Source organism: Coregonus lavaretus (genome assembly GCF_964263955.1).
Source record: "Coregonus lavaretus genome assembly, chromosome: 7".
NCBI lineage: Eukaryota > Metazoa > Chordata > Actinopteri > Salmoniformes > Salmonidae > Coregonus > Coregonus lavaretus.
This window is the reverse complement of record NC_139994.1, coordinates 5,095,058-5,118,931: the sequence shown is the minus strand read 5'-3', so window position 1 is coordinate 5,118,931 and position 23,874 is coordinate 5,095,058. Positions and strand designations below refer to the sequence as shown.

The window sequence follows — 23,874 nt, the reverse complement described above, 5'->3', positions numbered from 1 at the left end:
ATCACTAAAAGCTTCAGTCATTCAAAAATGATACTTAAATCCGAACTGGTTCTCTAGCAAAATAGTAAGATTGTCTCACCCAATGTTCAAGAAGGGACTTTTTCCCTTTATTCAGATTACAACCCCTCACTTTCAGGTATTTGAAAAGGAAATCATCTCCCAAATATCACTATTTCTAAAACAAGCCATAGAAAGTTGGTTGCAATTTCAATTTAATCCTCCAGAAATGACAGAACAAATATTGCAACAAATATTGTGGTTAAACTCAAATATACTAATTGCAAAAAAAAAACGTTATTTCTTGAGAAATTTTTTTAAAAAAAGGTTTAATCTTCGTAAATGATATTATCGGTATGAATGGTGGAGTTATGTCGCACATGCAGCTAACAAAAACATATGGAAATGTCTGCTCTACCCAAAATTACAACCAAATAATTGCAGCATTACCGCAAAAATGGAAGAGGAAAGTGGAAGGAGGAAAAAGTAAGGAACTTGTCTGTCGGCCTTGCATTAAAGAACATAATTGGTTAAAGAAAATTGTGATAAATAAAAAAGTTTACCAGTTTCCTTTAAGGACCAAAAGATTGACAGCCGTCCCATATAGATTGCAAAATAGTTGGGAAGAGATTTTTGACGTACCGATTCCATGGCATAGTGTTTATGAACTAATACGCAAAACGATGCCGGATTCAAAACTTATAATTTTTCAATTTAAATTATTATATCAAATTCTTGTACCAATAGAATGTTATTTGTATGGGGGATACAATCTTCCCAGCTCTGCAGATTTGGCTGTGAAGAGACAGAATCATTAGATAATTTGTTTTGGTACTTTCCATTTGTAGCTTGGTTCTGGACACAGGTCCAGGAATGGCTGAAGGATTGCAATATTTGCATGGAGCTGACCCTGCAGATAGCACTACTGGGTGATCTGAAAAGTCATAGTCAATCGATCAATAATATAATAATACTTTTAGCAAAAATGTTTATTTTCAATTCACAAACTGTAGAAACAATGAGAATAGAAAGGTTCAGACCTTTTGTAAAAAATCACAGTACAGTTGAAAAATATATGGCAAATAGAAATCCAATATGGATGGTGTTAAGAGATAGATAGGTTTGAATGGAGCTGAAGGATGGGACTAATAACAACAACTAATAACAACAAGATAACTAGTGTAAGACATGCTGTGTCCATAATAAGTATATAGGTTATATATTGTGAGCTTTTGTGAAAGAGCAGTTAGAAAGATATGGCATATAGAAGCATACCAGATGAACATCATGAAAATGATCGGAGGAAGTTCAGGAGTAAAAACAAACAAAATATCATTATTGTCTGTGTCCATAAAATGTATATAGTATGTATAAGCATGAAGTAGAGGCCTAAGCATTGTTGTTCACTAGTTTACTCCAATTAGGGAAGGGATGGTGGGGTTGGAAAGTAATAAAGGGAAATACATATATTTTTAAAGGATATGTATGTATATATATATATGTATGTATATGCGTATATGTATGTATGTATGTGTATATATATATATATATATATATATATATATATATATATATATATAAGCGAGAGAAAAAAAAAAAAAAAAAACATATGGGGGATTGGAAGTGATGCAGACAATTACATTGATGGAAGTTACAATCTATCTGCAATATTAAAGCTGATCTACCCCCTAAAGAAAAAAATAAAATAAAAAAAAGAGTTGAGAACATTGGATACTTTCCCTTTTAAAATCACATATAAAGATTCATTTCAAAGTTACAAGTATCAGATATGATGTAAAACACAAAGGTTCATAATATATGACCAGTGTCTCTTCCTCTTCCCTTGGTCTGCCCTGACCGTCAAACAGCAGATGACAGCGACAGTCTACCCTATTTGTGGAAATTATTATGTCCCGCCCCTATAACAAATGTAATTGGTCGCTATTTCTGGAGGCGTGGGTGTTACATTTTATACTGTTTGACCATTTGCTCACAGGCCTGTCATTCCGAAATAGTCCTCGAATTCACGCTAGTGTGAATTGTGGTCGTAAATGAAAGGTGGAGGTTTATGTTGATAAATGATTTAGATAGTGGATTTATGGAGTAATTGATAGCTACATATCTGCCTGGACGGAACAATATTGGACTTGGAGACAAAGGAAATCTCGAGAGAGCATGATAGTAAGTAAATAATACATTTCCCAGCTAGCTCGTCTTCTTGGAGAGCCCATTCTGACTGAATGCACATTTTCAGTTTGAAATCTGATTTAGTTGGCTAATGTTGGGGATTATGCTCTGGGAAGCAAATATAGCTAGCTAGAGTAGTTACTGATGCTAGGGACCTCATACAATGTAGCTTGCAATAACTGATAGCTACTTTACCTATCTACAGTAGGAAGCTAGCTAGCTAGCTAGCTAACTAGCGGATTTCTGTAGAGCTGACTGGCGAAGCTTTGAGAACTAGGGATCTTGCCAAATACTGTAGCGTCTACTGTTGCTAACTAACGTTGAGCCAACAGTGTCAGGCGTGAGTTGAAACTCACAAATAGTAGCTGGTTTCGTGACAAGGTTGGCCAGATAACTAACTATGTTCGCGGGTTAGATAGTAAACTAGTTGCTAGTTAGCTAACTGTACTGCCATTGGCATGACAAGCCCAGGTAGCTTCCGTAACCAGACAGCTGTCAAAAAGTTTGTCCCTTAGCTAGCTAGCAAGTACACCCTAGTCTTATTTCCAGCAGTACCCGTTTCAGTTAGTCAGTCGTTTAGTCTCCATATGATGTAGCTAATCAATTGATGATGATTTGTATTATAGTGACGGTCAACTAGCTACTGCTTGGTGTTTATGCCAGTAGATATTGTGGCTGTACACTGATCAATAGTCCTGTAGCATCGATCTGCGGTGGACACCACTGTGGAGGTGTGCGTTTGTGTACCTGCGACTGAGTCTTTAGTCAGATGTGTCTGTGTGCGCTCTGTCAAGAATGTTTAATTATAATCCTGAGTTTCATTATAAAGGTTGCTGTTATAAAGGCCCTACAGGTCGTGGGGGGGTTGAGTAATTCATTGTTCAGATCTTTGCAATAGCTGACATGTGACACAGCTTTCCTCAGTAAAACCCCTAGAGACTGGGGAGAAACACGGCTCTTGCCTGGGTCTGTGTCCAATTGCGGTGGAACTTCAGCAGACTAGTACACAGACAGGCACACACACAGTCCCTCTGTTATAGGGCAATTCCACAGTAACGGAATTACTATTTGACTCAGATTTTTCACTTTAAAATGTATGCCAAACAAAAACCATTGATTTTAAAGTTTAGCAAACCATGCACAAGGACTACTTTGAAAAATGTACAGACATTTTCACAAAAACACATTTACTGGAAGAATTGTGCAGATGCACATTTTCGTAAATCTCCCTCAGTTTTTTTATGCGACCACGTTTTTCAAAAACTCTTCAATATCTGCTCCGAATTAAGATTCAAAGATGTCTGCAGAAAGAACTGGGTGTCAGCTATGACATGAAACCTTGAGTTTGCCAAAAAATATTTTTGTTATTGAACTACAGTAAGTTAAGTGGATTTACTTCCGGTAAAGGAATTAGATCATGTGTCCCTTATCTGTACTACACAGAAATACATAATTATGGATATGAATATCATTCTCGTCATGGTGATGTATCCTGAATAGGTACGCAAATGTAGAAATATCCAATATACTTATTTTGCATATTTGGGTATTATTCTACACACTGGCTATTATTTTAATGAGCTCCTCTCCTCCCCCAAATAAGACCATGGCAAAGACAGTACAGTATGGAGAAGCAGTACAGTACTGCTTCTCCAATACAAATCCCCGATCACAAATGTAGGCGACGTTGGCTAGCTAAACTCATGTGTAGAAACACGTCATTGGGTCTAACGGTCGTCTCGCGCCGAACTGCGCATGTGCAGGCCGTCAAATCGAAGGCACTCCTTCAATATAAAGTTGTTTTTGACAAAAATGTCAGTTTGTCACTCACGACGTTGGAGTAATAATAAGTTCACCTACTTGAGACATTGGCTCGAATCTAGGTTGTGGCTTTAGATTCAGAGAAAATGAACAACTAAGGAAGAATGTTTAACTTCTCTCATTGAATTCTCTAACTCCAAACCCCGGCCTGGTCTGCTTCGCAAGTGTTCCCAGAAGTCTCGCGATGTTGCACCTCTGAGTTTAGAAACTCTGTGACCACTGTCTGTACCGGACCAAATTTGAGCCAATCATAGATGTCTATGTTTGGACAACACAGTACAGCACAGTAGAGTACAGTACATACAGTGAAGTAGATATGTTCTGTTCAGTACAGTACAGTACAATACAGTACATTATACTGTACTCTACTGTAGTGTGCTCTACTGTATCAGCGGTCCCATTAATCTGCGTCCCCCCCCCCCCCCAAAAAAAAGAGCGCATAATAAATGTATTTTCTTTGAAGGAAAACAATAGTTGCACGTCCCTGATCACTCTTGATGCAAATAAACACTGACTTTCAATATAAAACACAGGTGAAGCGGTTTAAAACGCAGATTTGTTGATGGTCTGCGACCCCTACTGTACTGTTCTCTACTGAACAGTAATGTACAGTACTGTTCTCTACTGTGCTCTACTGTAATTACTGTGCTGTCCAAACTTGTGAAACATAGACTTCTATGATTGATTCAGATTTGGTCAGGCCAGAGCGGACTGATGAAATTTCAACTACTTTTGGACGGTCGGTACTCAGTGGGTGAGGATGCTTATTACAGTAGAGCAGGGTTCTTCAATTCCGGTCCTGGAGGGCCGAAACACCTCTGTTTTTCATCCTCTCCTTCTAATCAGGGGCTAATTCAGACCTGGGACACCAGGTGAGTGCAATTAACTACCAGGTAGAAATAAAAAACAGAAGTGTTTCGGCCCTCCAGGACCGGAATTGAAGAACCCTGCAGTAGAGGGAGGGAGAGAGAGATATGTTTTGACCACCAGAGACAGAAAGAGAGGGAAAACAGTTATGAGCTGAACATAACAGTATGCCAGTGGAAGGGAGGACAGTAGCAGGTGATCCAACTGTGGTTTGTGACTACTATGAGTTCCCATTGTAGCCAATTCAATTGCAGTAATTCTGTTACCGATTTTGTAAGATCATTAAGATTTTTAATCAATTAATAATTCTTAAACAAACTTCATGTCAGTAAAATCACTATATCTAATTGGTAGGTCTACCTTTTACTTGTTACTTCTGTGAACGTTCACTATCCTCCCTCCTCCACATGAGGGAGAGAAATTAGAAAAAATCTTAAAGATATGTGGGTTTTTGGTAACGGAATGTTTCTTAAACTTACAGAAGGCAGAAACATTTATCAACTAAATATGTGTTGATCGTAGTAGGCAGGGGTCTTTACTTAAACATTCGTCGTCGTTTGATGAATTTCTAATACCTTAAGACTTTTTCTGGTAGATGTTGTCTAAGACCCCTTTTCCATCTGTTTGACCAAAAATCAAAGCCTTATTCCTAATTGCTAATTTGTAGGATAGAAAATGGTTGAAAAATGTATACAGTTGAAGTCGGAAGTTTACATACACCTTAGCCAAATACATTTAAACTCAGTTTTTCACAATTCCTGACATTTAATCCTAGTAAAAATTCCCTGACTTTTTTTATTTTTTATTTTATTTCACCTTTATTTAACCAGGTAAGCCAGTTGAGAACAGGTTCTCATTTACAACTGCGACCTGGCCAAGATAAAGCAAAGCAGTGCAATAAAAACAACACAGAGTTACATATGGGGTAAAAAACATAAAGTCAAAAATACAACAGAAAATATATATACAGTGTGTGCAAATGTAGCAAGTTATGGAGGTAAGGCAATAAATAGGCTATAGTGCAGAATAATTTCAATAGTATTAACACTGGAATGCTAGATGTGCAAGAGATTATGTGCAAATAGAGATACTGGGGTGCAAAAGAGCAAAATAAATAACAATATAGGGATGAGGTAGTTGGGTGGGCTAATTTCAGATGGGCTGTGTACAGGTGCAGTGATCGGTAAGGTGCTCTGACAACTGATGCTTAAAGTTATTGAGGGAGATAAGAGTCTCCAGCTTCAGAGATTTTTGCAATTCGTTCCAGTCATTGGCAGCAGAGAACTGGAAGGAATGGCGGCCAAAGGAGGTGTTGGCTTTGGGAATGACCAGTGAGATATACCTGCTGGAGCGCAGACTACGGGTGGGTGCTGCTATGGTGACCAATGAGCTAAGATAAGGCGGGGATTTGCCTAGCAGTGATTTATAGATGGCCTGGAGCCAGTGGGTTTGACGACGAACATGTAGTGAGGACCAGCCAACAAGAGCGTACAGGTCACAGTGGTGGGTAGTGTATGGGGCTTTGGAGACAAAACGGATGGCACTGTGATAGACTACATCCAATTTGCTGAGTAGAGTGTTGGAGGCTATTTTGTAAATGACATCGCCGAAGTCAAGGACCGGTAGAATAATCAGTTTTACGAGGGCATGTTTGGCAGCATGAGTGAAGGAGGCTTTGTTGCGAAATAGGAAGCCGATTCTAGATTTAACTTTGGATTGGAGATTCTTTATGTGAGTCTGGAAGGAGAGTTTACAGTCTAACCAGACACCTAGGTATTTGTAGTTGTCCACATACTCTAGGTCAGACCCGTCGAGAGTGGTGATTCTAGTCGGGTGGGCGGGTGCCAGCAGCGTTCGATTGAAGAGCGTGCATTTAGTTTTACTAGTGTTTAAGAGCAGTTGGAGGCTACTGAAGGAGTGTTGTATGGCATTGAAGCTCGTTTGGAGGTTTGTTAACACAGTGTTCAATGAAGGGCCAGATGTATACAAAATGGTGTCGTCTGCGTAGAGGTGGATCTGAGAGTCACCAGCAGCAAGAGCGACATCATTGATATACACGGAGAAAAGAGTCGGCCCAAGAATTGAACCCTGTGGCACCCCCATAGAGACTGCCATAGGTCCAGACAACAGGCCCTCCGATTTGACACATTGAACTCCATCTGAGAAGTAGTTGGTGAACCAGGCGAGGCAGTCATTTGAGAAACCAAACAAGGATGAAGAAGAAGAAGAAGAAGAGGGTGATTGAATTTAGAACAACAGTGTAAGAATAGCAGGAAACATGCCTGGTCAGCTGGCTTCTCCTCTCTGACCCCACAACTCCAGCTGTAGGTGAAGCTTTATCCTTTGGAACCACACCATGACCAGGTGAAGAGTAGGCTGTTTACTTGCCTCCAAGGCGAGTGTGGCCTCTTTTGAAGTGATAGAGGAAATCAACAAGATCCCCAAGTATTCTTTCACAATAGCTGGCGTTATGGGATCTGCAGTTTTGCGCTGGGAACTGTCCCACTCCGTGGTGAATATCACCCTCTCCACGAGCACCCACTCTTTGTTTATGTAAGGCACAAGTGTCCTATTTTTCGAAAATTGTCAGTCCACATGTCAAGTGTAATTGTGCCATTTACCGAAGTTCTCTCAACTCCGGGACCACCTGCCAGCTGATTTTTTATTTTTTTTGGGGGGGGGGGGGGGGGGAGGGCCGATGCAGGACTCTAAAGTGCGAGAGGAGAAAGACTCTCTGACCGAAACATTCACATCTCCCAATAATTTACCAAAGGATAGTCTAATAGCTAGGTGTGAAAATTCCCCAATTTGTGCCACAGTTTTAGGCTACCGATAGATGCTGCGGTCAGTCAGCTGAGCAAGGATAGGAGCGAGCGCAGCGTGCGTATTGAATTAATGGGTTTTAACCTGCTGTATGAATGGGGTTTAACCTGCTGTATGAATGGGGTTTAACCTGCTGTATGAATGGGGTTTAACCTGCTGTATGAATGGGGTTTAACCTGCTGTATGAATGGGGTTTAACCTGCTGAATGACTGGGGTTTAACCTGCTGTATGAATGGGGTTTAACCTGCTGAATGAATGAGGTTTAACCTGCTGTATGAATGGGGTTTAACCTGCTGAATGAATGAGGTTTAACCTGCTGTATGAATGGGGTTTAACAACTGTATGAATGGGGTTTAACAACTGTATGAATGGGGTTTAACCTGCTGTATGAATGGGGTTTAACCTGCTGAATGAATGAGGTTTAACCTGCTGTATGAATGGGGTTTAACCTGCTGTATGAATGGGGTTTAACCTGCTGTATGAATGGGGTTTAACCTGCTGAATGAATGGGGTTTAACTTGCTGAATGAATGGGGTTTAACCTGCTGTATGAATGAGGTTTAACCTGCTGAATGAATGGGTTTAACCTGCTGTATGAATGGGTTTAACCTGCTGTATGAATGGGGTATAACCTGCTGTATGAATGAATGAATGAATGATTATGGATTGTTACTGAATAGCTAACAACAATAGAAATAAGCAGAACAACAACCTCTCCCTCAACGTCAATAAGACCAAGGAGCTGATCATGGACTACAGGAGAAAGAGGGGAGAGCACGCCCCCATCCACATCGACAGGGCTGTAGTGGAGCGGGTCGAGAGCTTCATGGTCCTTGGCGTCCAGATCACTAAGGACTTAAACATGGTCCATACACACCCGTACAGTTGTGAAGAGGGACGACAGCGCCTCTTCCCCCTCAGGAGGCTGAAAAGATTTGGCATGGGCCCTCAGATCCTCAAAAAGTTATACAGCTGCTCCATCGAGAACATTTTGAATGGCTGCATCACCGCTTGGTATGGCAAATGCACCGCTCTTGACCGAAATGCGCTACAGAGGGTGGTGCGGACAGCCCAGTACATCACTGGGGCCGAGCTCCCTGCCATCCAGGACCTCTATATCAGGCAGTGTCAGAGGAAGCCCCGAAAAATTGCCAAAGACTCCAGCCACCCAAGCCATAGACACAGGGTTCTTCAATTCTGGTCCTGGAGGGCCGAAACACTTTAACACTAGTTAAATTAACACTAGTTAATTGCACTCACCTGGTGTCCCAGGTCTGAATTAGCCCCTGATTAGAAGGAGAGGATGAAAAACAATGTGTTTCGGCCCTCCAGGACCGGAATTGAAGAACCCTGCCATAGACTGTTCACTCTGCTACCGTCCGGCAAACGGTATCGGAGCATCGGCTCACGCTGTTTGTGAACAGAGCCCCAGGACCAGCTTGCTTAAGGGACTCTTCTCCAGGTTAATCTCTCTGTAGGTGATTGCTTTGTTATGGAAGGTTTGGGAATTGCTTCCTTTTAGGTGGTTGTAGAATTGAATGCTCTTTTCTGGATTTTGATAATTAGCGGGTGTCGGCCTAATTCTGCTCTGCATGCATTATTTGGTGTTTTATGTTGTACACTGAGGATATTTTTTGCAGACTTCTGCATGCAGTCTCTCAATTTGGTGTTTGTCCCATGTTGTGAATTCTTGGTTGGTGAGCGGACCCCAGACCTCACAACCATAAAGGGCAATGGGTTCTATAACTGATTCAAGTATTTTTAGCCAAATCCTAATTGGTACGTCGAGTTTTATGTTCCTTTTGATGGCATAGAAGGCCTTTCTTGCCTTGTCTCTCAGATCGTTCACAGCTTTGTGGAAGTTACCTGTGGCGCTGATGTTTAGGCCGAGGTATGTATAGTTTTTTGTGTGCTCTAGGGCAACGGTGTCAAGATGGAATTTGTATTTGTGGTCCTGGCAACTAGACCTTTTATGGAACACCATTATTTTTGTCTTTCTGAGATTCACTGTCAGGGCCCAGGTCTGACAGAATCTGTGCAGAATATCTAGGTGCTGCTGTAGGCCCTCCTTGGTTGGGGACAGAAGCACCAGATCATCAGCAAACAGTAGACATTTGACTTCAGATTCTAGTAGGGTGAGGCCGGGTGCTGCAGACTGTTCTAGTGCCCTCGCCAATTCTCTTTCTCTCTCTCTCTCTCTGTCTCTCTCTCTCTCTCTCTGTCTCTCTCTCTCTGTCTCTCTCTGTCTCTGTCTCTCTCTGTCTCTCTCTCTGTCTCTCTCTCTGTCTCTCTCTCTGTCTCTCTCTCTGTCTGTCTCTCTCTGTCTCTCTGTCTCTCTCTCTGTCTCTGTCTCTCTGTCTCTCTCTCTGTCTCTCTCTCTCTGTCTCTCTCTGTCTCTCTCTGTCTCTCTGTCTCTCTCTCTTTGTCTCTCTCTCTTTGTCTCTTCTCTGTTTCCTCTAAGGCACTGCACAATGATATGACTGCCATTAGTGTGCGTGTGTGTGGTTTACCCTGCAACACAGGAAAAGCATCTTTCTTCTAACCTCCAAACTCTCCAAAACAGGGTGTTCTGATTGGTCCATTCACTTCCTGGCTTTTGCTCTTGTCTGATAACATGCCAGAGCAGCGTTTGCTTGTCCTGTCCATTTTCACAGCACTTGTTCACTTCCCTTCATGGTTTTTATAAGGAAAAAGACTGGTGTAGGCTAGCCCATGCTTACACCAATCCAGTTTTATGTGTGTGGGGTGGGGAGGAGTGTATTCTTTGGGAGAAAGTGTGAGTATGGGTTAGGAGGTGAGATCATGGTGAGGGAGTTGTCTGGGAGGAGTGGGTGTGTGTCTGTTCTCTGTGTGTGTGTGTTGGGTGTGTGTGTCTGTTCTCTCTGTGTGTGTCTGTTCTGTGTGTGTGTGTGTGTGTGTGTGTGTGTCTGTTCTCTGTGTGTGTGTGTCTGTTCTCTGTGTGTGTGTGTGTGTGTCTGTTCTCTGTGTGTGTGTGTCTGTTCTCTGTGTGTGTGTGTCTGTTCTGTGTGTGTGTGTGTGTGTGTGTGTGTGTGTCTGTTCTCTGTGTGTGTGTGTGTGTCTGTTCTCTGTGTGTGTGTGTTTTAGTATACAGCCTTGCTGTAACAGAAGTAGTGTGTACAGTGAGGGAAATAAGTATTTGATCCCCTGCTGATTTTGTACGTTTGCCCACTGACAAAGACATGATCAGTCTATAATTTTAATGGTAGATTTATTTGAACAGTGAGAGACAGAATAACAACAAAAAAAATCCAGAGAAACGCATGTCAAAAATGTTATAAATTGATTTGCATTTGAATGAGGGAAATAAGTATTTGACCCCTCTGCAAAACATGACTTAGTACTTGGTGGCAAAACCCTTGTTGACAATCACAGAGGTCAGACGTTTCTTGTAGTTGGCCACCAGGTTTGCACACATCTCAGGAGGGATTTTGTCCCACTCCTCTTTGCAGATCTTCTCCAAGTCATTAAGGTTTTGAGGCTGACGTTTGGCAACTCGAACCTTCAGCTCCCTCCACAGATTTTCTATGGGATTAAGGTCTGGAGACTGGCTAGGCCACTCCAGGACCTTAATGTGCTTCTTCTTGAGCCACTCCTTTGTTGCCTTGGCCGTGTGTTTGGGTCATTGTCATGATGGAATACCCATCCACGACCCATTTTCAATGCCCTGGCTGAGGGAAGGAGGTTCTCACCCAAGATTTGACGGTACATGGCCCGGTCCATTGTCCCTTTGATGCGGTGAAGTTGTCCTGTCCCCTTAGCAGAAACCCCCCCCCCAAAGCATAATGTTTCTACCTCCATGTTTGACGGTGGGGATGGTGTTCTTGCGGTCATAGGCAGCATTCCTCCTCCTCCAAACACGGCGAGTTGAGTTGATGCCAAAGAGCTCCATTTTGGTCTCATCTGACCACAGCACTTTCACCCAGTTCTCCTCTGAATCATTCAGATGTTCATTGGATTGGCAAACTTCAGACGGGCATGTATATGTGCTTTCTTGAGCAGCGGGACCTTGCGGGCGCTGCAGAATTTCAGTCCTTCACGGCGTAGTGTGTTACCAATAGTTTTCTTGGTGACTATGGTCCCAGCTGCCTTGAGATCATTGACAAGATCCTCCCTTGTAGTTCTGGGCTGATTCCTCACCGTTCTCATGATCATTGCAACTCCACGAGGTGAGATCTTGCATGGAGCCCCAGGCCGAGGGAGATTGACAGTTATTTTGTGTTTCTTCCATTTGCGAATAATCGCACCAACTGTTGTCACCTTCTCACCAAGCTGCTTGGCGATGGTCTTGTAGCCCATTCCAGCCTTGTGTAGGTCTACAATCTTGTCTCTGACATCCTTGGAGAGCTCTTTGGTCTTGGCCATGGTGGAGAGTTTGGAATCTGATTGATTGATTGCTTCTGTGGACAGGTGTCTTTTATACCGGTAACAAGCTGAGATTAGGAGCACTCCCTTTAAGAGTGTATAAATACCTGTATAAAAGACACCTGGGAGCCAGAAATCTTTCTGATTGAGAGGGGGTCAAATACTTATTTCCCTCATTAAAATGCAAATCAATTTATAAAAATTTTGAAATGGATTTTTTTGTTATTTTGTCTCTCACTGTTCAAATAAACCTACCATTAAAATTATAGACTGATAATTTCTTTGTCAGTGGGCATACGTACAAAATCAGCAGGGGATCAAATACTTTTTTCCCTCACTGTATATGTGCGTGTGATAATAACTTGATTCAGATTTGTTTGATCCCCAGTTAGCCAGTGTAAGAGTTTGTGATTGACTGTGCTGACAGTTAGCTTGTCTCTGATGGTTTGTGTGTAGTGTATAGGAAAAGCTGTTGGTGTTAGTACTTTGATAGAGCAGAAACTACTACCTTGGAGCTAGCATACACCTGGTGTGTGTGTGTGAGTGGTTGCAGCTAGAACCGATTGGCATGCTCTCAGCAGACCCAGGTTTATTCCATTGACCCAGGTTTATTCCATTGACCCAGGTTTATTCCATTGACCCAGGTTTATTACTTTGACCCAGGTTTATTCCATTGACCCAGGTTTATTCTATAAAAGCAATGTCACAAAATTAGAAATGGAAACGGCAGATATAGGAGACATTTTTATCCATTCGACAGGGTCAAACTTTATTTATTGCGACAAATGATGAAGGAAACATTGTTTTTCGAATAAATTCTGTAACTCCACATTTTTTATTTGAAATGCTTACTACTTGCAAAATAATACAATTACTATAAAAAAAAATCTTTGCAGGACAAGGATTGTCCTGACTTTCAAGAATGCCTTTCACCATCCAATTATTTCAGATCTACAGGAATGCAAGTTTCACCATGGCACGGACCGTGGTGATACGTTGGCACATGAGAATTATTAGAATATGGCAAATATTAGTCAATTATTGTATTCTAACCATGTTGGCTTTCCTGTGCTACCTGAGATATGAAGCAGATACAGGGCCTTCAGAAAGTATTCATACCTCTTTACTTATTCCACATTTAGTTGTGTTACAGCCTGAATTCAAAATGGATTAAATGTTGTTGTTTTTTTCTCACCCAATCTACAAACAATACCCATAATGACACATTGAAAACATGTTTTTAGGAATTTGTGCAAATTTATTGAAAATTAAATACAGAAATACACTATATATTTGTATGTGGATACCCCTTCAAATTAGTGGATTCGGCTATTTCAGCCACACCCGTTGCTGAGAGGTGTATAAAATCGAGCACACAGCCATGCAATCTCCATAGACAAACATTGGCAGTAGAATGGCCTTACTGAAGAGCTCAGTGACTTTCAACATGGCACCGTCATAGCATGCCACCTTTCCAACAAATCAAATCAAATCAAATTTTATTGGCCACATGCGCCGAATACAACAGGTGCAGACATTACTTACAGCCCTTAACCAACAGTGCATTTATTTTTTCTGTAGTGCCTTGCGGTCGGAGGCCAAGCAGTTACCATACCAGGCGGTGGTGCAACCAGTCAGGATGCTCTCGATGGTGCAGCTGTAGCATTTTTTGAGGATCTGAGGACCCGAGGACCCTTGTCAAATTTCTGTCCTGCTAGGGCTGCCCCGGTCATCTGTAAGTGCTTTTATTGTGAAATGGAAACATCTAGGAGCAATAACGGCTCAGCCGCGAAGTGGTAAGCCACACAAGCTTGCAGAACGGGACCGTCGAGTGCTGAAGCGTGTCTTTCCTCAGTTGCAACACTCCTTACCGAGTTCCAAATTGCCTCTGGAAGCAACATCAGCACAAGAATCGTTCGTTTGGAGCTTCATGAAATGGGTTTCCATGGCCGAGCAGCCGCACACAAGCCTAAGATCACAATGCCAAGCGTCGGCCTTGAGTGATGTAAAGCTCGCCGCCATTGGACTCTGGAGCAGTGGAAACGTGTTCTCTGGAGTGATGAATCACACTTCACCATCTTGCAGTCCGACAGACAAATCTGGGTTTGGCGGATGCCAGGAGAGCACTACCTGCCCCATTGCATAGTGCCAACTGTACATTTTTGGTGGAGGAGGAATAATGGTCTGGGCCGTTTTTCATGGTTTGGGCTTAGTTCCAGTGAAGGGAAATCTTAACGCTACAGCATACAATGACATTCTAGACAGTTCTGTGCTTCCAACTTTGTGGCAACAGTTTGGGGAAGGCCCTTTCCTGTTTCAGCATGACAATGCCCCGTGTACAAAGCGAGGTCCATACAGAAAGGGTTTGTTGAGATCGGTGTGGAAGAACTTGACTGGCCTGCACAGAGCCCTAACCTCAACCCCATCGAACACCTCTGGGCTGAATTGGAACGCCGACTGCGAGCCAGGCCTAATCGCCATTTTTGGTCATGTAGTGTATCACATTTTACATAAGTATTCACACCCCTGAGTCAATACTTTGGAGAAGCATCTTTGGTAGCAATTACAGCTGTGAGTCTTTCTGGGTAAGTCCCTAAGAGCTTTCCACACTTGTGCAACATTTGCCCATTGTTATTTTCAAAATTCTTCAAGCAATTTGGTGGTTGATCATTGCTAGACAACCATTTTCAGGCCTTGCCATAGATTTTCAAGTCTTCAAACTCGGCCACTCAGGAACATTCATTGTCTTCTTGGTAAGAAACTACAGTGTAGAAAAAGCAGACTGAACCAGGTTTTCCTCTAGGACTTGTCTGTGTTTAGCGCCATTCCGTTTCTTTTTTATCCTGAAATACTCCCCAGTCCTTAACGATTACAAGCATATCCATAACAGCCACCACTATGTAGTCAGTAATATGTTGTATTGGATTTGCCCCAAACAAACACTTTGTATTCAGGACAAAAAGTTAATTGCTTTGCACATTCTTTGCAGTATTACTTTACTGCCTTGTTGCAAACAGGATGAATGTTTTGGAATATTTGTATTTTGTACAGACTTCCTTGTTTTCACTCTGTCAATTAGGTTAGTATTGTGGAGTAACTACAATGTTGTTGATTCATCCATCTCCTATCACAGATGTTAAACTCTAACTGTTTTAAAGTCATCATTGGCCTCATGGTGAAATCCCTGAGCGGTTTCCTTCCTCTCCAGCAACTGAGTTAGAAAGGACGCCTGTATCATTGTAGTGACTGGGTGTATTGATACACCATCCAAAGTTTAATTAATAACTTCTCCATGCTCAAAGGGATATTCAATGTCTGCATTTTTTTTCTTTTTTTTTTTACCAATCAACCAATAGGTACCCTTCTTTGCGAGGCATTGGAAAACCTCCCTGGTCATTGTGGTTGAATCTGTGTTTGAAATGTACTGCGCAAATGAGGGACCTTAAAGATAATTGTATATGTGGGGTACAGAGATGAAGTAGTCATTCAAAAATCATGTTAAACACTTATTGCACACAGTGAATCCATGCAACCTATTATGTGACTTGTTAAGCACATTTTTACTCCTGAACTTATTTAGGCTTGTCATAACAAAGGGGTTGAATACTTATTGACTCAAGACATTTCCGCTTGTAAAAATTTCGAAAAACATAATTCCACTTTGACATTATGGGGGTATTGTGTTTAGGCAATTGACAAACAATCTCAATTTAATCCATTTTAAATTCAGGCTGTAACACAACAAAATGCGGAAAAAGTCAAGGGGTGTGAATACTTTCTGAAGGCACTGTAGGTGGGAGAGCATACAAGCGGTCACCAATTTATTAATGCACAATTTGCCTAAATGGGAACACTTCAACCACTACATTTTTATTCGACACTAGTTTTCTGTGTTTTTATTTTTTTAGGTGTGACACATTACGTTCAGCTGTTTTTATCGACTCAAGATAGTTCGATGTAAACGCACCCTAGCAGGCAATTGTCAAATATTTGTTTAGCAAACTTTCCAAATGTCAACAAAAAATCACGGGACAAGTTAATGGAAACATAGCTATAGAGGTGAATATTATAACCGACACACTCAAGTTCATGTTTTGTGTTGGGCAAACCTGACCTGCTCCCTCGCAACACTCCACTGTGCCTCTACCCTGTTAAAATGACTGACTTCCAGTGATCCCCTGTTGCCATGGTCAACATTTGGTCGTTATGTGTTCTCTAGTCTAGTAGGTGGAGTCCATGGAAACACTGTAGCTGGATAATATTTATATGATTCATCTAGCTCTGTTTATACCATACAAGGAGATGGGTCTGTGTGTGTGTGTGTGTGGGGGTTTGTGTGTGTTTGTGTGTAGTACCAGACGAATGTGTCGTGTGTGTGACGTCACATGTGAATATAAAGAATCTTAAGAAGTGGATTATTCTTTCTTCAACTAAACTGAGCACATGTTCCTGCATGAGAGTTCTCTCTCGCTCGCTCCCGCTCTCTCTCGCTCGCTCTCTCTCGCTCGCTCCCGCTCTCTCTCGCTCGCTCCCGCTCTCTCTCGCTCTCTCCCGCTCTCTCCCGCTCTCTCTCGCTCGCTCCCGCTCTCTCTCGCTCGCTCTCTCTCGCTCTCTCCCGCTCTCTCCCGCTCTCTCTCGCTCTCTCTCGCTCTCTCTCTCTCTCTCGCTCTCTCTCTCACCCTCTCAATTAAATTCAAAGGGCTTTATTGGCATGGGAAACATATGTTTACATTGCCAAAGCAAGTGAAATAGATAATAAACAAAAGTGAAATAAAGAATTAACAGTACACATTGCACTCACAAAAGTAATAGAGACATTTCAAATGTTAAATTATGGCTTGTAACGATATGCAAATAGTTAACGTACAAAAGGGAAAATAGACATAAATATGGGTGTTTGTTCTTCACTGGTTGCCCTTTTCTTGTGGCAACAGGTCACAAATTGCTGCTGTGATGGCACACTGTGGCATTTCACCCAACAGATATCGGAGTTTATCCAAATTGGATTTGTTTTTGAATTCTTGGTGGGTCTATGTAATTTGAGAGAAATATGTGTCTTTAATATGGTCATACATTTGGCAGGAGGTTAGGAAGTGCAGCTCAGTTTCTACCTCATTTTGTGGGCAGTGTGCACATAGCCGGTCTTCTCTTGAGAGCCAGGTCTGCCTACGGCGGCCTTTCTCAATAGCAAGGCTATGCTCACTGAGTCTGTACATAGTCAAAGCATTCCTTAAGTTTGGGTCAGTTACAGTGGTCAGGTATTCTGCCACTGTATACTCTCTGTTTAGGGCCAAATAGCATTCTAGTTTGCTCTGATTTGTTTTGTTAATTTTTTTTCCAATTTGTCAACTTATTATCTTTTTGTTTTCTCGTGATTAGGTTGGGTCTAATTGTGTTGCTGTCCTGGGGCTCTGTGGGGTCTGTTTGTTTGTGAACAGAGCCCCAGGACCAGCGTGCTTAGGAGACTCTTCTCCAGGTTGCTCTCTCTGTAGGTGATGGCTTTGTCATGGAACGTTTGGGAATCGCTTCCTTTTAGGTGGTTGTAGAATTTTTTATTGCTCTTTTCTGGATTTTGATAATTAGCGGGTATCGGCCTAATTCTGCTCTGCATGCATTATTTGGTGTTTTATGTTGTACACTGAGGATATTTTTGCAGATAGAATCAGCTATTAAAGACTAAGATTTGGATTTGATCATGTATATGTTTTTGCTGTTTGTTCTTTGTTATAAAGCTGAAAAGATCTCCATTTTGGATAGATAGCTCTTCGTGTTGTTTGTTTAGTGTGTTCCAATTTTCCCAGAAGTGGTTAGTCTATGGATTCTTCAGTTACATTGAGCTGATTTCTGACATGTTGTTCCTTCTTTTTCCGTAGTGTATTTTTGTACTGTTCTAGTGATTCACCATAGTGAAGGCGTAGGCTCTTTTTCTGGGTCTGTATGTTTTTGGTTGGATAGGTTTCTCATTTCCTTTCTTAGGTTTTTGCATTCTTCATCAAACCATTTGTCATTGTTGTTACTTTTCTTAGGTTGTCTGCTTTACATTTTTAGATTTGATAGGGAAGCTGAGAGGTCAAATATATTGTTTAGGTTTTCTACTGCCAAGTTTACACCTTCACCATTACAGTGAAAAGTTTTGTCCAGGAAGTTGTCTAGAAGGGATTGAATTTGTTGTTGCCTAATTGTTTTTTTGGTAGGTTTCTACACTATTTTCCTTCCATCTATAGCATTTCTTAATATTATTCAGTTCCTTTGGCTTTGATGCCTCATGATTGAGTATTGCTCTGTTCAAGTAGTGAACAGGGGCGGCAGGTAGCTTAGTGGGTAAGAGCGTTGTGCCAGTAACCGAAAGGTCGCTGGTTCTAATCCCCGAGCCGACTAGGTGAAAAATCTGTCGATGTGCCCTTAAGCAAGGCACTTAACCCTAATTGCTCCTGTAAGTCGCTCTGGATAAGAGCGTCTGCTAAATAACTAAAAAAATAAAAATAAAAAAATTTTAAAAAAATAGTAAAAAATAAAAATAAAAAAGGATACTGTGATTTTGCTGTTAATCTGATAGGGTTGTCAGTGGGCTGACTGAACGCTCTGAGAGACTCTCACTCACCCCCATCTCTCACACACCCCCATCTCTCTCTCTCCTCTCTCTCTCTCTTTCTCTCTCTCTCTCTCTCTCTCTCTCTCTCTCTCTCTCTCTCTCTCTCTCTCTCTCTCTCTCTCTCTCTCTCTCTCTCTCTCTCTCTCTCTCTCTCTCTCTCTCTCTCTGTCTGAAAGGGCTTTTTTGGCATGGGAAACATATGTTAACATTGCCAAAGCAAGTGAAATAGATAATAAACAAAGGTGAAATAAAAAATTAACAGTAAACATTAAACTCGCAAAAGTTCCAAAGGAATAAAGACTTTTCAAATGTCATATTATGTTTATATACAGTCTTGTCACAATGTGCAAATAGTTAAAGTACAAATGGGAAAATAAATAAACATGGGTTGTATTTACAATGGTGTTTGTTCTTCACTGGTTTACCTTTCTGGTTTCTCTCTCTCGCTCTCTCTCTCTCTCTCTCTCTCTCTCTCTCTCTCTCTCTCTCTCTCTCTCTTATATTCTCCTGCTCTCAATTCAATTTCAATTTAAGGGCTTTATTGGCATGGGAAACGTATGTTAACATTGCCAAAGCAAGTGAAGTAGATAGCTCTCTCTCACACACACTCTCTCTCTCACACACACTTTTATGTACCTTGCGGGAGAGCCTGAAGTAACATTATAAAGAAAAGGAGGAAGTGAAAGAGACAGCGAGGGAGAATACTGTTGATAATGAGAGAGCTGAGAAACAGCAGAGAATATCTGAAGCTGCAATCAGGGGAGAAACGAGAAGGAAGGAAGGAAGGGTGTTTGGATTGTGTGTCTTTGTTGTGTTAAAGGTCAACTTTGGGTACAAACACTCCTTTCTCAATTTTCAAATAGAAATTGGGTGTGCCTTTTGGTGGTTCATCGATCATTCTGGGCATGTGCTCCTTGTCCGACCATTTGTTAGCTAAGCTAGCCACTAGTAGCTAGCCAGTAACTCCTCCAGACATAGCTAATTCGTTAGCTAAGCTAGCCACTAGTAGCTAGCCAGTAACTCCTCCAGACATAGCTAATTCGTTAGCTAAGCTAGCCACTAGTAGCTAGCCAGTAACTCCTCCAGACATAGCTAATTCGTTAGCTAAACTAGCCACTTGTAGCTAGCCAGTAACTCCTCCAGTATGTGTTGATGTGATTTCACCGGATTTGTTTTTGGATGGAAGCTGTAGAGATCGGTAAGGAAGGGCACTTCTGTAGCGAAATATCTGATTAATTTATATATATATATATATATATATATATATATATATTTATTTTTTTAACCATTAAATGACCTGGTATGATGGTGCATTGATCAGTTATACAGTTTAAAGTCGTTATTTTTGCGTTTTTGCCCATTGTCAACTTTTAATAACAGTCTCTCTGCTTGCTTCCCAGGTAGAGGTGTGTCCACAGCAGATGACGGAAGATGTTGGCTATGGACCAAGGAGTGGTGGAGGAATGGCTGTCAGAGTTTAAGGTGAGGCGTGCGTGTGAGTTAGAGAGCCAGTGTCAATGTGTCTCCATCATCAGTATTCACTGCAGCTGTGTCTCTCTGTCTCTCTCTCTCGCTCTCTGTTGCTATCTGCCGTGCTCGCTCGCTCTCTCTCTGTCTCTCTCTCTCGCTCTTTCTCGCTCGCTCGCTCGCTCGCTCTCAATTCAAAGGGGCTTTATTGGCATGGGAAACATGTTTACATTGTTTATTTCACTTACTTTGGCAATTTAAAAAAAAGTGAGAAGAAACAAATTTAACATCAACATAAAGCTATTAGAAATTAACTGTAAACATTGCACATCAAAAAGGTTTTTAAAAAATGGAAATTATTCAGACCCCTTTACTTTTTCCACAGTTTGTTACATTACAGCCTTATTCTAAAATGGATTACATTGTTTTTTCCTCCCTCATCAATCTACACACAATACCCCAGAATGACAAAGCAAAAACCGTTTTTTATAAATTTTTGCAAATGTATTAAAAATAAAAAACATATCACATTTCCATAAGTATTCAGACCCTTTACTCAGTACTTTGTTGAAGCACCTTTGGCAGCGATTACAGCCTCGAATCTTCTTGGGTATGACGCTACAAGCTTGGCACACCTGTATTGGGGAGTTTCTCCCATTCTCCTCTGCAGATCCTTTCTATCTCTGTCAGGTTGGATGGGGAGCGTCGCTGCACAGCTATTTTCAGGTCTCTCCAGAGATGTTAGATCGGGTTCCAGTCCGGGCTCTGGCTGGGTCACTCAAGGACATTCAGAGACTTGTCCCAAAGCCACTCCTGCGTTGTCTTGGCTTTGTGCTTAGGGTCATTGTCCTGTTGGAAGGTGAACCTTGGCCCCAGTCTGAGGTCCTGAGCGCTCTGGAGCATCAAGGATCTCTCTGTACTTTGCTCCGTTCATCTTTCCCTCAAACCTGACTAGTCTCCAAGTCCCTGCCGCTGAAAGACATCTCCACAGCATGATGCTGCCACCATCATGCTTCACCGTAGGGTTGGTGCCAGGTTTCCTCCAGATGTGATACTTGGCATTCATGCCAAAAAGTTCAATCTTGGTTTCATTAGACCAGAGAATCTTGTTTCTCATGGTCTGAGAGTCCTTTAGGGGCCTTTTGGCAAACTCCAAGCGGGCTGTCATGTGCCTTTTTACTGAGGAGTGGCTTCTGTCTGGCAACTACCATAAAGGCCTGACTGGTGGAGTGCTGCAGAGATGATTGTCCTTCTGGAAGGTTCTTCCATCTCCACAGAGGAACTCTGGAGCTCTGTCAGTGACCATTGGGTTCTTGGTCACCTCCCTGACCAAGGCCCTTCTCCCCCGATTGCTCAGTTTGGCTGGGCGTCCAGCTCTAGGAAGAGTCTTGGTGGTTGCAAACTTCTTCCGTTTAAGAATGATGGAGGCCACTATGTTCTTGTGGACCTTCAGTGCTGCAGACATGTATTTGTACCCTTCCCCAGATCTGTGCCTCGACACAATCCTGTCTTGGAGCTCTACAGACAATTCCTTCGACCTCATGGCTTGGTTTTTGCTCTGACATGCACTGTCAACTGTGGGACCTTATATAGACAGGTGTGTGCCTTTCCAAATCATGTCCAATCAATTGAATTTACCACAAGTGGACTCCAATCAACTTGTAGAAACATCTCAAGGATGATTCATGGAAACCGGAAGCACCTGAGCTCAATTTCGAGTCTCGTTGCAAAGGGTCTGAATACTTATGTAAATAAGGTATTTCTGTTTTTGGCATTATGGAGTATTGTGTGTAGATTGATGAAAAATAAATAATTGAATACATTTTAGAATAAGGCTGTAACATAATAAAATGTGGAAAAAGTCAAGGGGTCTGAATACTTTCCGAATGCACTACCAGTCAAAAGTTTTAGAACACCTACTCATTGAAGGGTTTTCTTTATTTTTACTATTTTTTTACATTGTAGAATAATAGTGAAGACATCAAAACTATGAAATAACACATATGGAATCATGTAGTAACCAAAAAAGTGTTAAACAAATCAAAATATATTTTATATTTGAGATTCTTCAGATAGCCACCCTTTGCCTTGATGACAGCTTTGCACACGCTTGGCATTTTCTCCAACCAGCTTCACCTGGAATGCTTTTCCAACAGTCTTGAAGGAGTTCCCACATATGCTGAGCACTTGTTGGCTGCTTTTCCTTCACTCTGCGGTCTGACTCATCCCAAACCATCTCAATTGGGTTGAGGTCGGGGGATTGTAGAGGCCAGGTCATCTGATGCAGCACTCCATCACTCTCCTTCTTGGTCAAATAGCCCTTACACAGCCTGGAGGTGTGTTTTGGGTCATTGTCCTGTTGAAAAACAAATGATAGTCCCACTAAGCCCAAACCAGATGGGATGGCGCATCGCTGCAGAATGCTGTGTTAGCCATGCTGGTTAAGTGTGACTTGAATTCTAAATAAATCACAGACAGTGTCACCAGCAAAGCACCCCGACACCATAACACCTCCTCCTCCATGCTTTACGGTGGGAAAACACATGCAGAGATCATCCGTTCACGCACACCGCATCTCACAAAGACACGGTGGTTGGAACCAAAAGTCTCCAATTTGGACTCCATGTCAAAGGACAGATTTCCACCGGTCTAATGTCCATTGCTTGTTTTTCTTGGCCCAAGCAAGTCTCTTCTTCTTATTGGTGTCCTTTAGTAGTGGTTTCTTTGCAGCAGTTTGACCATGAAGGTCTGATTCACACAGTCTCCTCTGAACAGTTGATGTTGAGGTGTGTCTGTTACTTGAACTCTGTGAAGCATTTATTTTGGCTGCAATTTCTGAGGCTGGTAACTCTAATTAACTTATCCTCTGCAGCAGAGATAACTCTGGGTCTTCCTTTCCTGTGGCGGTCCTCATGAGAGCCAATTTCATCATAGCGCTTGATGGTTTTTGCGACTGCATTTTAAAAAAACTTTCAAAGTTCTTGAAATGTTCCGTATTGACTGACCTTCATGTCTAAAGTAATGATGGACTGCAGTTTCTCTTTGCTTATTTGAGCTATTCTTGCCATAATATGGACTTGGTCTTTTACCAAATATCGCTATCTTCTGTATACCCCCCTACCTTGTCACAACACAACTGATTGGCTCAAACGCATTAAGAAGGAAAGAAATTCAACAAATTAACTTTTAAGAAGGCACACCTGTTAATTGAAATGCATTCCAGGTGACTACCTCGTGAAGCTGGTTGGAGAATGCCAAGAGTGTGCAAAGCTGTCATCAAGGCAAAGGGTGGCTATTTGAAGAATCTCAAATGAAATATATTACTACATGATTCCATATGTGTTATTTCATAGTTTTGATGTCTTCACTATTATTCTACAATGTAGAAAATAGTAAAAATAAAGAAAAATCCTTGATTGAGTAGGTGTTCTAAAGCTTTTGACCGGTAGTGTATGTTGAAGAGGGTGGGGCTCAAGCTGCATCCCTGTCTCACCCCACTGCCCTGTGGAAAGAAATGTGCCTTAATTGTCAAATTTTAAATGCACACTTGTTGTTCGTGTACATTGATTTTATAATGTCATATGTTTTTCCCCCAACACCACTTTCCATCAATGTGTATATAGCAGACCTTCATGCCAAATTGAGTCAAAAGCTTTTTTGAAATGAACAAAACATGAGAAGACTTTGTTGCTCTCACTCACTCACTCAAACAAACAAAACAATCACTCATTCTCTCA

The 23,874-nt window shown here is 41.7% G+C and overlaps 1 protein-coding gene across 1 annotated transcript in view; it reads left to right on the top strand.

The window, feature by feature from the left end:
• The first annotated feature begins 1,995 nt into the window (after positions 1-1,995).
• The window catches only part of LOC311131948 (hyccin-like), a 36,613-nt gene continuing 14,734 nt past the window's right edge, over positions 1,996-23,874 (top strand). The window contains exons 1-2 of the mRNA XM_084165062.1: positions 1,996-2,178; positions 20,071-20,152. Of these exons, the coding sequence (XP_084021188.1) occupies positions 20,102-20,152 (51 nt within the window). The 5' untranslated portion in view covers positions 1,996-2,178; positions 20,071-20,101. The remainder of the gene's footprint in view (positions 2,179-20,070; positions 20,153-23,874) is intronic.